The sequence below is a fragment of the Scyliorhinus canicula genome, chromosome 7 (assembly GCF_902713615.1).
Source record: "Scyliorhinus canicula chromosome 7, sScyCan1.1, whole genome shotgun sequence".
Taxonomy (NCBI): domain Eukaryota; kingdom Metazoa; phylum Chordata; class Chondrichthyes; order Carcharhiniformes; family Scyliorhinidae; genus Scyliorhinus; species Scyliorhinus canicula.
In genome coordinates this window covers 124,560,106-124,574,258 of record NC_052152.1, presented here as the reverse complement: position 1 = coordinate 124,574,258, position 14,153 = coordinate 124,560,106, and the positions used below count along the sequence as shown (strand labels likewise).

The 14,153-nt window shown below is 48.7% G+C and overlaps 1 protein-coding gene across 7 annotated transcripts in view; it reads left to right on the top strand.

Annotated features, from left to right (window-relative positions):
- The window catches only part of LOC119969344 (synaptonemal complex protein 2-like), an 855,597-nt gene that overhangs the window by 82,209 nt on the left and 759,235 nt on the right, over nucleotides 1-14,153 (top strand). For 6 of the 7 annotated variants that reach the window (XR_005461337.1, XM_038802868.1, XM_038802869.1 and 3 more), the window contains exons 4-5: nucleotides 485-624; nucleotides 2,777-3,222. Coding sequence is in view for 6 of the 7 variants with exons in the window: in XM_038802868.1 (XP_038658796.1) it covers nucleotides 485-624; nucleotides 2,777-3,222 (586 nt within the window). In the remaining variant the exon portion in view is untranslated. The remainder of the gene's footprint in view (nucleotides 1-484; nucleotides 625-2,776; nucleotides 3,223-14,153) is intronic. The other variant, XM_038802871.1, reaches the window with a different exon arrangement.

Sequence of the window (14,153 nt, the reverse complement as noted above, 5' to 3'; positions counted from 1 at the left end):
TAAATATACTTATAATATTGATCATTCCATATTAAATTGCAACTTGTTTGTAAATAATTACAAAAACTAAACTTTTCTAAGCCATGTGACTGCTTGTCCTGCGATGTTACTTCTGGAGCTGCCTGATTTTCTTTTTCATTTTACAACTCCGAGTTTAATTTGTTTGTTATTGAGTTTGAAGCGAGATAAAAGAAATAATGAACCAATCATGTCCATGTGTTCCTCTGATGTCAAGTGTTGACTATTGATCTCAGATTTTTAATCATTCTCACTGACTCCTGCTGATTCGCTGAGGCTGTTTTTAACTATGGATCTTTGACACTGTTCTTACCGAGTATTGCTCTCGAACTTTGAGCATTACGTGGTGTCAAATTCTTTGCTTGTTATGGTTTCTCTGGTTCATTCTGTGATTTTACCTGATGTTAAAATTAAAATTATACTTTAAATTTAACTAAACAATTCATTTTTTAAAAACCATTTCTAGATTACCTGGTCTTTTAGAGAGTGTCCACAAAGACCTGAGATCTTTTTCCAAGAAGAAGTGCTGGGTTTCTGACAGTCCTGCTTCAAGTTGTAGTACTTTGGAAAGGCAAACTTCACGCATGAAATACACTTTCCAGTTCGGTAATGCATAAATGACATTATCTGTTTATATAGGTTTTATATTTTTTTAACTATGTTAGATGAAGCAAACATTTGCATTTTTGCTCAGTGCGGTTGAAATATTAGAAGTGGAATTTTGTTGGTTATAAATCTATTATGCTGAGTACAGAAGGTTCATAAATTTAGTAATGTGTGTGTAAATTAATAGTGTTTGCTGATTAGATTGATGTTGATTTGAATTTTCAGTGGTTCGACAGTTCAGAGGCTTGGCTGCTTTAATCAACTGGATGCAAGTTGCTCTGCAATTTGTTTCTAATAATATGCATAAATATTAAAAAGTTAAGGTAAATGTTCTTTATTTTTCAAGGAGCGCAGAGCCATAAAAAAGTTTAGACTAGGAGGAACCATTTTACTCTAATTTCTGAATTTAGGTCACCTTTTCATGAATTTACGCAGTCTGAATTTTTTCCATGAACTCATCTTTCCTTTCAGTAATTATCTGATTTTTTTAACGTGTTTTTTGTGAGGGCCACGAAGAATCCAGCACGAGTCTTCAGGATACAAAGAAATAACATTTATTTACAATAACATATATATAGACAACAGCAGCAGCAACTTCCCTTGCTGCTCACTCCTCTCTCTCTGCTAGTTCCAAACTGGCCAGCTCTATTTATGCAGGGAGTCTGCTAATAATAACTATTAACTGCAATGTTTTTGCCAAATCTAACAGTCTGATTTTAGTCTCTGTCCGTAAGGTACTGCGTGTGAACGTCTCCACCCCCAATAACTTCAGAGCCTCTGAAAGAGCCATTGTCCACAACACACTCCCGACTTAAACTAAAATACCACACCTGAAAAGCACCCACAATATGCTCACTCCTCACTGTCGTTAAGTTCACAAAGCCAATCCAATAGAAAGACTTTTATCCCCCTCGAGCCCCCAATTATTCTATGAATTCAAGTTAACCTTATTAAAACAACGGTGAACATTTTAGCAACCATTAATTCAAATACAACCCCCAAAGAATTTAACACTACGTAATCCTTTAAGCTTTCCTTTTAACATCCTTACGACTTAAAACACCTTTTACCAGAAGCACATCAGGTTAAAGTCCCGACTGTTATTAGTTTGAAATCATCAGGATTGATTTACAGTCTTTAGATTTCAGAGAGACACTGATACATGTTCTGGCTGTGACTGCAGCTATCCAGCTCTGAAAAAGAAACTAAAACACACCCTGCAGCAAACAGCCTAAACAAAAGCTGACAGCCCAGCTCCACCCACTCTCTGACATCACTGCAGTAATAAACACGCATTTCTTAAAGGTACTGTCACTACAGATATTTATATACACACCCATTTATAAACACTCATTTCTTAAAGGTACTCTCACATGACACCTTACATAGATTCCCTCCAATAACCCATGGCGGTAAAAGCGGTGCTAACCACTGTGCCACCCCTCTACCTCTTGCACAGAGCTGCGCCAAATTGTGACTTAGAGTGATATTTTTGTTATTTCACTGTTGTGTCTAAAATCTGGAACAGTCTCCGAAACAGCACGATGTGTGTCCCTACAGAAGGTGGACTGCAGCGGTTTATCACTGCTTCCTTCTTGCATCTCAATAGTAGCAAGAATGTATACTGATATTGCATAATTCGTGTAATCAAATGTCCTAAGACACATCACAGTAGTTTTGACACACAAATGAAAAATGAAAAGAATGAAAATCGCTTATTGTCACGAGTAGGCTTCAATTAATTTACTGTGAAAAGCCCCTAGTCGCCACATTCCGGCGCCTGTCCGGGGAGGCTGGTACGGGAATCGAACCGTGCTGCTGGCCTGCTTGGTCTGCTTTAAAAGCCAGCTATTTAACCCACTGAGCTAAACCAGCCCCTTGCCCAAATTTAGACAACGAAACACATCAGGTGATATGCGGACAGATGGCCAAAGCTTGGTTAACATATTAGGTTTTCAGAAGTAAGAGAGATAGTTTTAGAGTTGTAAAAATAGTGTGGTGTTGATCAGTTTTGATTATTCCACTAAATATTTGAACTTTACATTTCAAAAAGCTGTGCTTTAGATTTTCAAATCAATTAGACTGAATATAATCTTGGACAACTTTGTGATCAAAGTTTACTTGACATTATTTTCCTCCTTTTTGAAAACAGATGACAGAAGAATTAAACATCAAACATTTTACTCAATATTTGATGAAAAATCACCATGTCAGGATCATCGGAATAAATTACAAACAGTGGAGCAGCTACTGACAGACAAAGCAGAAAAGGTAACTCCAAAAGAAAGACATAAAAAATGTGGAACACATATGAATGATGTTAAGAAAAGAATGCAGCTAACTGTTGATGGAAGATTGCTTCCTACAAGTCCAACAGATGAATTTCCAAAAATTGAAGGAGTCTGTCTCCACTCTATCTGTGAGACAGAAACTATGGCTTCAGTTGCCTCCATGAAAAGATTAGTCATGACAAACCAAATATTGGATGGGATCTGCCATGGTGCTGGACCTAAAGAGCAGAAAATCCCACAGAGGGGCAACTATTCCAAGATACGTGATTTGGATTTGACTTGCAAATATCGACCAAAAGATGATGAGGTAATGTGAGAGTTAGATAACTCCTGCCCATCAATATTAGTAGTGATCCAGTTTTAGCAATAGTATGTTGCACTTTACAAAGTCTGTTTATTCAAATTGCCTGCTGATTTTCTTCCAGCAATGGATTGTCTTTTGTGTCATCCACGGTAGAAATAGAACATAGAACATTACAGCGCAGTACAGGCCCTTCGGCCCTCGATGTTGCGCCGACCTGTGAAATCCCTCCAAAGCCCATCTACACTATTCCTTTATCGTCCATATGCCTATCCAGTGACCATTTGAATGCATTTAGTATTGGCGAGTCCACTACTGTTGCAGGCAGAGCATTCCACGCCCTTACTACTCTCTGAGTAAAGAATCTACCTCTGACATCTGTCCAATATCTATCTCCCCTCAATTTAAAGCTATGTCCCCTCGTGCTGGACATCACCATCCGAGGAAAAAGGCTCTCAATGTCCACCCTATCTAATCCTCTGATCACCTTGTATGCCTCAATTAAGTCACCTCTTAACCATCTTCTCTCTAACGAAAACAGCCTCAAGTCATTCAGCCTTTCCTCGTAAGATCTTCCCTCCATACCAGGCAACATCCTTGCAAATCTCCTCTGTACCCTTTCCAATGCTTCCACATCCTTCCTATAATGCGGCGACCAGAACTGAACGCAATACTCCAAATGCAGCCGCACCAGAGTTTTGTACAACTGCAACATGACCTCATGGCTCCGAAACTCAATCCCTCTACCAATAAAAGCTAACACACCGTACGCCTTCTTAACAACCCTCTCAACCTGGGTGGCAACTTTCAGGGATCTATGGACATGACACCGAGATCTCTCTGCTCGTTCACACTACCAAGAATCTTACCATTAGCCCAGTACTCTGTCTTCCTGTTATTCCTTCCAAAATGAATCACCTCACACTTTTCTGCATTAAACTCAATATGCCAACTGTCAGCCCAGCTCTGCAGCTTATCTATGTCCCTCTGTATCGAGTAACATCCTTCTGCACTGTCCACAACTCCACCGACTTTAGTGTCATCTGCAAATTTTCTCACCCATCCTTCGACGCCCTCCTCCAGGTCATTTATAAAAATGACAAACAGCAGCGGCCCCAAAACAGATCTTTGTGGTACACCACTAGTAACTGGACACCAGTCTGAACATTTCCCATCAACCACCACCCTTTGTCTTCTTCCAGCAAGCCAATTTCTGATCCAAACTGCTAAATCACCCTGAATCCCATGCCTCTATTTTCTGCAATAGCCTACCGTGGGGAACCTTATCAAACGGTTACTGAAATCCATATACACCACGTCAACTGCTTTACCCTCATCCACCTGTTTGGTCACCTTCTCGAAGAACTCAATAAGGTTTGGGAGGCACGACACACCCTTCACAAAACCATGTTGACTATCTCCAATCAAATTATTCCTATCCAGATAATTATACATCCTATCTCTTATAAACCTTTCCAAGACTTTCCCCACAACAGAAGTAAGGCTCACTGGTCTACAGTTACCAGGGTTATCTCTACACCCCTTCTTGAACAAGGGGACAACATTTGCTATCCTCCAGTCTTCTGGCACCATTCCTGTAGACAAAGATGACTTAACGATCAAAGCCAAAGGCTCTGCAATCTCCTCCCTAGCTTCCCAGAGAATCCTAGGATAAATCCCATCCGGCCCAGGGGACTTATCTATTTTAACACTTTCTAGAATCGCTAACACCTCCTCCTTATGAACTTCAAGCCCTTCTAGTCTAGTAGCCTGTATCTCAGTATTCTCCTCGACAACATCGTCTTTTTCCTGTGTGAATACGGACTAAAAATACTCATTTAGCACCTCTCCTATCTCCTAGGACTCCACGCACAACTTCCCACTCCTGTCCTTGACTGGCCCTACTCTTACCCTAGTCATTCTTTTATTCCTGACATATCTATAGAAAGCTTTAGGGTTGTCCTTGATCCTACCTGCCAAAGACTTTTCATGTCCTCTCCTTGCTCTTCTTAGCTCTCTCTTTAGAGCCTTTCTAGCTAACTTGTAACTCTCAAGCGCCCTAACTGAACCATCACGTCTCATCTTTACATAAGCATCCTTCTTCCTCTTGACAAGTGTTTCAACTGCTTTAGTGAACCATGGTTCCCTCGCTCGACCACTTCCTTCCTGCCTAACAGGTACATAGTTATCAAGGACATAAGAACATAACATAAGAACTAGGAGCAGGAGTAGGCCATCTGGCCCCTCGAGCCTGCTCCGCCATTCAATTAGATCATGGCTGATCTTTTGTGGACTCAGCTCCACTTTCCGGCCCGAACATCATAACCCTTAATCCCTTTATTCTTCAAAAAACTATCTATCTTTACCTTAAAAACATGTAATGAAGAAGCCTCAACTGCTTCACTGGGCAAGGAATTCCATAGATTCACAACCCTTTGGGTGAAGAAGTTCCTCCTAAACTCAGTCCTAAATCCACTTCCCCTTATTTTGAGGCTATGTCCCCTAGTTCTGCTGTCACCCGCCAGTGGAAACAACCTGCCCGCATCTATCCTATCTATTCCCTTCATAATTTTAAATGTTTCTATAAGATCCCCCCTCATCCTTCTAAATTCCAACGAGTACAGTCCCAGTCTACTCAACCTCTCCTCGTAATCCAACCCCTTCAGCTCTGGTATTAACCTAGTGAATCTCCTCTGCACACCCTACATGCAGTAGCTGTTCCTTGAACATGCTCCACATTTCCATTGTGCCCATCCCCTGCAGTTTTCCTCTCCTACCAATGCATCCTAAGTCTTGCCTCATCGCATCATAATTGCCTTTCCCCCAGATATGACTCTTGCCTTGCGGTATATACCTATCCCTTTCCATCACTAAAGTAAATGTAATCAAATTGTGGTCACTATCACCAAAGTGCTCACCTACCTCCAAATCTGACACCTGTCCTGGTTCATTACCCAGTACTAAATCCAATACGGCCTCGTCTCTCGTTGGCCTATCTACATACTGCGTCAGGAAAGCCTCCTGCACACATTGGACAAAAACGGACCCATCTAAAGTACTATAGTGTTTCCAGTCAATATTTGGAAAGTTAAAGTCCCCCATAACAACTACCCTGTTACTTTCACTCTTATCCAGAATCATCTTTGCAATCCTTTCCTCTACATCTCTGGAACTTTTCGGAGGCCTATAGAAAAGCCCTAACAAGGTGACCTCTCCTTTCCTGTTTCTTAACTCAGCCCATACTACCTCAGTAGTCGAGTCCTCATCAAATGTCCTCTCAGCCTCCGTAATACTGTCCTTGACTAACAATGCCACCCCTCCCCCTCTCTTAACACCTTCCCTGAGCTTACTGAAATATCTAAACTCCGGCACCTGCAACAACCATTCCTCGCCTTGCTCTATCCATGTCTCCGAATAGTCATTTAGTATCTCGACCATGCCCTCCATCTCCTTTTCTCTATTTTCTATATATAGCTATATTTATACACCGATCCAAGACTTTTGGAATCTCTTTGACAACCAAAATCGAGAATGGAGATTGTGCGGAGATTCGGTTGTGAGCCCAAAATCGTGGCCGGCGCTCGGTTGCCATGCTTCGGTGTCTCGACAGTGGTGTCAAAGCGTTCTGCTCCGCAAGGACAGTAAACGCCGTCCGTATAGCATGAATGGTCCTGAACTGGGAATGAACCTGAACCTGAACCCGGGGCGTCCGTGATGCTCCGCCTCCGCCGGGAGGAATTGCGAACGGCGAGGCTCATTTGTGGTTTCAAAAATCCGGGCACAGGCGCCGATGAAGGAGAGAGAAGAGATAGGACAGGCAGATGCATGACTGTGGGCTGTCGGTCCTTTTTTTATCATAGAATTTACAGTGCAGAAGGAGGCCATTCGGCCCATCGAGTCTGCACCAGCTCTTGGAAAGAGCACCCTACCCAAGGTCAACACCTCCACCCTATCCCCATAACCCAGTAACCCCACCCAACTGTGGGAGGAAACCGGAGCACCCGGAGGAAACCCACGCACACACGGGGAGGATGTGCAGACTCCGCACAGACAGTGACCCAGGCCGGAATCGAACCTGGGACCCTAGAGCTGTGAAGCAATTGTGCTATCCACAATGCTACCATGTCCTGACACTGGCAAGGCTGGCTAGCGGGAGTGGGGGGGTAAGTCTACCAGACCCTGGGGGGGAGGAAGTGTAGCGAGGGGTGATGGGGGTGAGCAGGGGATGGGCCGCGGGGTCGGGGTGACCCTCCAAGGGACCCGACACCCAGGTATGGACCGCCATTGAAGCAGCGTGCAAGGCAGCAATTCGACCAGGAGGTGTATGAGGCTCGGACGAGACTCGCCCCGGAGCTGGAAACCGTACCCCAGACCTCGACGCCCGCCCAGCCACCGCAAGAGGCTGCAACCCCGGTGCTGCGCAGATCAAAACGGACAATTTGTTCACCGGACAGACTGACTCTTTGATCCTTCACCCCCGCCGGACTTGATTTTTTTTTAACGGGGGTGAATGTGGTGAATGTGATTCACACTATATATAGTTGCCAATATCACTCCATGTATATATGTTCGTTATCTACCCATTGTAAGTGCAGTTGCACTATCCGACCACCAGGGGGAGTCGCTCTGGGAGTATGTGAGAGTTTGTACTGGGCTCCTCCCTTGGCTCTGCCCAGGATTCCTCCCCCTGGGACCCATGTATAAAAATTAGAGCCAGCCTGCCTGTTCACCTGAAGTTCAACGACGAATAGGCTGGCTCTATTGTAAGTGTATTAAAGCCTCTGTTCAGATCCAACTACACGTGTTCGCTGAATTGATGGTTCCATCATCCCCCTCTTGCCCCACATTCCCACACCAACACCAGGCCTTTCCCCTTGGGGGCATGGGGGGGGGTGGCGGGCTGTTGCTGGCGCTCGGGACTGGTGGGGTGAGCTCGCAGAATCGGGGGTGCAAGGGGGCGGCCGCACAGGGAACGGGGAAAGGAGTTCCTCGGTGGGGGGCTGGATCCAGCGGGTGCCAGGTCCCGGAGGAATACTGTGTCCCGGCGACCGTCCGGGAACTCAACAAATGCTTACTGTGGGTTGGAATGAAGCAGGCGCACCTTTTCAACAATGGGGTCGGTCTTGTGCGCCCTGACGTGCTTCCTTAGGAGAACCTTGGTTGGTCTGGCTATAATGTGGAATTTTTCCCCGGTCTTGACGACCACCACCTGAGCTCTCCAGGGACTGTTGCTGGCCTACATGATCCCCTCACTGAGCAGCCTTCGGACCTCCATTCTGATAAATACCCTATCCTGCAGGCTGTACCGCCTGCTGCAGGTGGCTACCGGTTTGCAATGCGGGGTGAGGTTGGCGAAGAGAGGAGGGGGGGGGCGATGCGCAGCGTGGCGAGGATGCAGATAGTGAGTGGGGGCAGGGGCCCGCCGAAGCTGAGGGTGAGACTCTTGAGATTACATTGGAAATCCAAGCCTAAGAGGAGTGGCGCACAGAGGTCGGGCAAGACATACTGTTTAAATTTGGAATAGCTAGCGCCTCGAATCGTTCGCGTTGCTGTAGTGCGGCCTTGGATTTGGATGGAATGGGAGCCCGAAGCGAGGGCGATAGTTTGGTTGAAGGGATAAATAGGGAGGGAACAGCTTCTTACCAGCTCTGGGTGTATGAAGCTCTCTGTGCTCCCGGAGTCGAAGAGGCACAATGTGTTGTACCCGTTGATCTGGACCTCCGTCATCGAATTTCTCAGATGTTTGGGGCGAGATTGGTCGAGGGTGACCGTGTTGAGTTGCGGGCCGCGTGGTGGGTGCCCGGGGGAGTCTAATTCTTCCGATCGGGCGTCCTGTCGACTAGATGCCGCTGCGTTCTGACGAGCTTGATGCAGGAACACTGTGCTGAGTTGCGGGTCATGTGGTGACTGCCTGGGGAGGTCGTACTCCTCCGCTGAGCTGTTTGAGTCTGGGTATGCAGCTAGGGCCCGTGGATCGCACGTGGAGGGTGGTGATGAAGATGGCGTCCAAGATGACGGCCCCCATGAATCGCACGTGGCCGGCCGCATGGTGGGGGTTTGTCAAGATGGCGGCCCCCATGGATCGCACGTGGCAGGAGGGGGCGGAGCCTGAGCGTAGGCCGCAGCGTTTCGGGCCCCGCGGGCCTGCTGGTGCTGGGAGCGATGTTTTTGGACTGTTAGGGTGTTGAGGGCTGGGGCCCTTCTGCCGAGGCACACTTTAGCATAGTGGCCTTTCTTCCTGTAGCTGCTGCAGGTCGCGGATCGGGCTGAGCAGTGCTGCTGCGGGTGCTGGCTTTGTCCACAGAAGTGGCAGGCTGGAGCAGTTGAATAACTGGTTTGGGGAGCTGAATAGTGGCAGGCTGGAGCAGTTGAATAACTGGTTTGGGGAGCTGAATAGTGGCAGGCTGGAGCAGTTGAATAACTGGTTTGGCGAGCTGAGTAGCTGGCTGGGGGAGCTGAGTAATTAGCTGGAGCAGCTGGATAGTTTGAGTAGTTGACTGGGACAGTAGGACCGGCTGTGGCAGCGCAATAGCTGGGGGGCCTTGCGGCACAGGCTTGGGGGGGTCCTCAGGTCGGGGGCCCATGCGGGGTTAGCGTGGTCCGCGGGAAACGAGTTGAGGCTGCGGAAGGAAACTTCCATCGTGATAGCAGCCTCTATGGTAGTCTCTAAGCCCTGGGCCCCATTTTCTAATAGTCTCTGGCGTACATAGCTAGATCGAAGGCCCGCTACAAAAACAAAAACATCCCGCACAGCCGCGGTTACGGCCTGGTAATTGCAGTCATTTGAGAGATTGTTCAACTCGCGTGTAAATTCAGCTAAAGTTTCAGTAGCCCGTTGTCGGCGAGTCGTGAACACATGGCGGGCAAAGACCTCGTTCATGCGCCTAATATACATTTTGTCCAAAATCCCCAGCGCAGTGGTGTAGGAACCGGCTGGATTTAATTGTGTAGAAATTCTGATGCTTACCGTCGCGTGCAGTAGGCTGAGCTTTTGTTCCTCCGTAGTTTCAGCGGTGCTGATTTCGGCCAGGTAGGCCTTAAAACATTTCAGCCAGTGGCAGAAGGCTTCTTTCGCCTCTGCATCCTGCGGATCGAGTTCTAGACGTCCTGGTTTTAGAGCGGATTCCATGCTTTACTTCGGCAGCTTCTTAAGTGTATTAAATTGATGCAACCATCAATTCAGCGAATACGTGTAGTTGGATCTGAACAGAGGCTTTAATACACTTACAAAAGAGCAAGCCTATTCGTCGTTGAACTTCAGGTGAACTGGCAGGCTGGCTCTAAGGCACTGATCTTTATACATCGGTCCCAGGGGGAGGAGTCCTGGGCGTAGCCAAGGGAGGAGCCCAGTACAAACTCTCGCGTACTCCCAGAGCGACTCCCCCTGGTGGTCGGATAGTGCAACTGCACTTACAATGGGTAGATAACGAACATATATACATGGAGTGATATTGGCAACTATATATAGGGTGAATCACATTCACCACAGGGGACATGCGAGGGCAGGGTCTGCACTGCACAACCGGATCCACGGTGGGAAGGAACCATGTTAAAATGTCTGCCTCTCATGCCCTACACTCAATGGACTTTGGAATCCGACCATAAATGATAGGTGGGATTGTCCGTCGGGCGACGCCGGAGTCACAAAACGCGATTGGGCAGAGAATCGTTTCCGACGCCAAAATTGCGGCAGGTGGCGATTTCACGCCTAATTGCAATTCAGCGTCATTGTGTTCCAGAACGCACATACAGTGAACACCGTTTGCTCATGGAGAGGCGCGACAGTGGGCTGCAGGTCCTGGCAGAGGCCGGGTTGGCTCTGGTGGTGTTTGGGGCTGGAGGTGGGGGAGGTGATGATGGGGGAACGGGTATTGTGGCCAAGGTGACCCTGCACGGGACTGGGGCAGTGCACAGTCACGGACCGCCATTGCTGCGGCCTGCAAGGCAGCCATCTTGCTGGGCAACCCACTGACTGCCCATAGGAGGGCAGCAGGAATGGCATCGACAGGGCCAGGGGTTCGGAGAAGGGGGTGGGTGGGGACATGTGGGGCAGAGCCCGCAGTGTCAACTGTTGGCACCATGTAGTTCGATTGGACACGGCGGCATGCAGCATGCTAACATTTTGGCCTTTCAGCCCCTGCAGACAATGGACATTAGAATTCAACCAGCCAGCATGGCCTTTCTGCTAGTCGCTGCAGCCCTGGAGGATGCCCTGCGGCTGCATGCGCTGGTGCTGCTTGAGGAGGGGAACCTACAGCAGTGGAGCATGCAGCAGTGGAGCTTGCCCCAGAGGAACAGGAGGCAGCCTCCCAGGATGGAGAGCCGGCTGCCCAACAAGCCAAGGAGGAGGCGCGAATGAAACTCGCATGTACCGGCAGCGCCTGTCCTTCAGGACTGCTGGACGGGACATATCGTCGTAGACTCCGGCTGAGCAGGTGATCAGTGCGACATATCTGCCAGATTATGGCACACCTGGCACCCTGGGGGAATGGGGGAGACACTCGCTCCTGGTGTCTGTCAAGGTGACGGTCAGCCTGAACATTTACACCACGGATCCTTCCAGACGCTGTGTGGGGAGTTGTTTGGGATCTCACAGAGCTTGGTGCACAAGTGCAGTCGTACTGTCACGGAGCCTTATATGCCCAGTCCGCACAATACATCCATTTTAATGTGGACCAAGCCCACCAGAATGTCCAAGCACCGGGGTCCGCCGCCATTGCCATCATGCCCCGGGTCCAGGGCTTGATCGACGGGATGCCTGTCCCCCTACGAGCACCTGAGATGACAGGCCGCTCTCTCCACAAATCAAAAGGGGTTCCACTCAATGAATGTGCAGCTGATACCTGACCATCAGATGTGCATCATGCATGTCTGCGCCCGATACCCGGGCAGTGTGCACGATGCGCTCACCCTGGGCATCTAGCCATGGCGGGCGTTACGGGTGCCAGCATGTGGTGCAGGGTAGGGGTTCGGACTCCCTCCAGTTTGGGAGGGGAGGTGGAGTAAAGGGTATGTGGGATGGGGGTTGGTGCCAGGGGCACAGTGCTGCCTACTTATCCCAGCCGCCCTGAGGAGGTTCTGCAGTTTTTTAAGGCACTGCAGGCTGGTCCGGATGCTATTGCTCATGGTGCTTACTGTCTTTGCCACCTGCCCCCAGGCACAGCCAGTGACTGAGCCACCTCCCTCTGGGTCGGTGCCACATCAGTCAGTGACTGTACCACCTCCCTCTGTGCCTGGCTCAGTTCAGGCAGATGTCTGGGCAATGCCCTCAGCCATGACCCTCTGAGACAGGGCAACCCTGTACTGTACTTCGGCCACTCACCACACAGAGTGTCCCAGGCCTTGGACGTCTTGACCCATGACTGAAACCATCGTCCCCCAAGACCTCCACCGCAGTGTTGACTTCTATCTTTATTGCCATTAATAACCACAGTGTGCGAGTGTGCTCAGTGTATTGGACAAATGACCACACAACAAGTATTTAATATCATCACAGTTTATTATTGAAGATAGGATTAGTTCTTTACTTAATAAATCACACGCTACTACACATTATACGATATCTATCAGTTTAAACGACCTTTACTTAACTTCCAAGTGACTGGCTCCATGCAGGTTAGATAAGGCATTTATCTGGTTCCTCACGTGTGGCGACTGGAGGTTAGCTGGATCGTCCAGGCTGAGTGTCGTCTTCAGGTGGAGGTCGCAGGTCCTTGAACTCGGCTGGTCGGTGTGCTGCAGTTGGTGGACAGAGCCAGTCCAAAAGAGACAGAATGTTGGTTGTGCCGTTCTTCTTATCCTCCTATCTTTTGCGCTCTTTTGGACGGTCCCAGTTAGGGATCCAATAGATGAATAGAATTTCAATCACCCTAATGGATCCTGGACAATTGGGGCGGGTACCTTGATGGCTGGGCGAGTGCTAGTTGGTCATGGCCTCTATTGTCCAAGGCACGAAGGCATTCCCAACAGGCACCCCCGAGTCTGTCACTTATGGTAAGTTTCAGTCTGGAGCCCATTGTCCCTGGAAGACCTGTGACTGGCCTCTTGCCGATGTAAGTTTCTGTAAAAGTCTGAGTTGTTTGAAATATACACTAGTTGTGTCCTGTCTGTCTCTCAACCTGACCACAATTCCCATCGTCCTTTGCGGGCGGCCATTTTAGATGGCCACAGGGGACACACCTGCGTGTTGTTGGCCTAGGTGGCACATGGTCGGCAGCACCTCCTGCTCATGTACGTGTTTTGATCCCTCCAACTACACCTGCAGGCACTGGATGGTTGCTGACACCCTCTCATGGGGATCCACCTTGGCGTAGCGTTGGGGCCTGTAAGGCCAGAAAGGTAGACACCAGTTAAGTTGGTGGAGGTGCAGGATATAGTTTTGTGATAGGGGCTAGGGCGCAAATCTGTATATGTGTATTCACATTAAACAGCTGTGCAAAGGTTACAGCCTGCCTCGGTGCTCTGTCAGAAGGATGTGAGAAGTCGGTTGGTCTGAGCTGGTGGCAGAGGGGCTGTGGGGGGGAGCAGGGATAGTCGGGGGTGGCCTTGGATCAGGGACCGCAGTTCAACCAGCGCTTACTGCTCCGGTATCCCACTCCCATCCCCCCCAGCAAACCAGCCCCACCTCCAGGGATTCAATGAGACTATGCGATTGAATGGCCAGCTCTCATGCAGTGATCACCCAGATGGAAGGTGCAAAGTGCCACCGTGGGCAGGAGTCAGACATTGTCAAATTTATGGAGCCCCAGAGCATGTTGTCATGCTCGGTAGCATTGTGGATAGCACAATTGCTTCACAGCTCTAGGGTCCCAGGTTCGATTCCGGCCTGGGTCACTGTCTGTGCGGAGTCTGCACATCCTCCCCGTGTGTGCGTGGGTTTCCTCCGGGTGCTCCGGTTTCCTCCCACAGTCCAAAGATGTGCAGGTTAGGTGGATTGG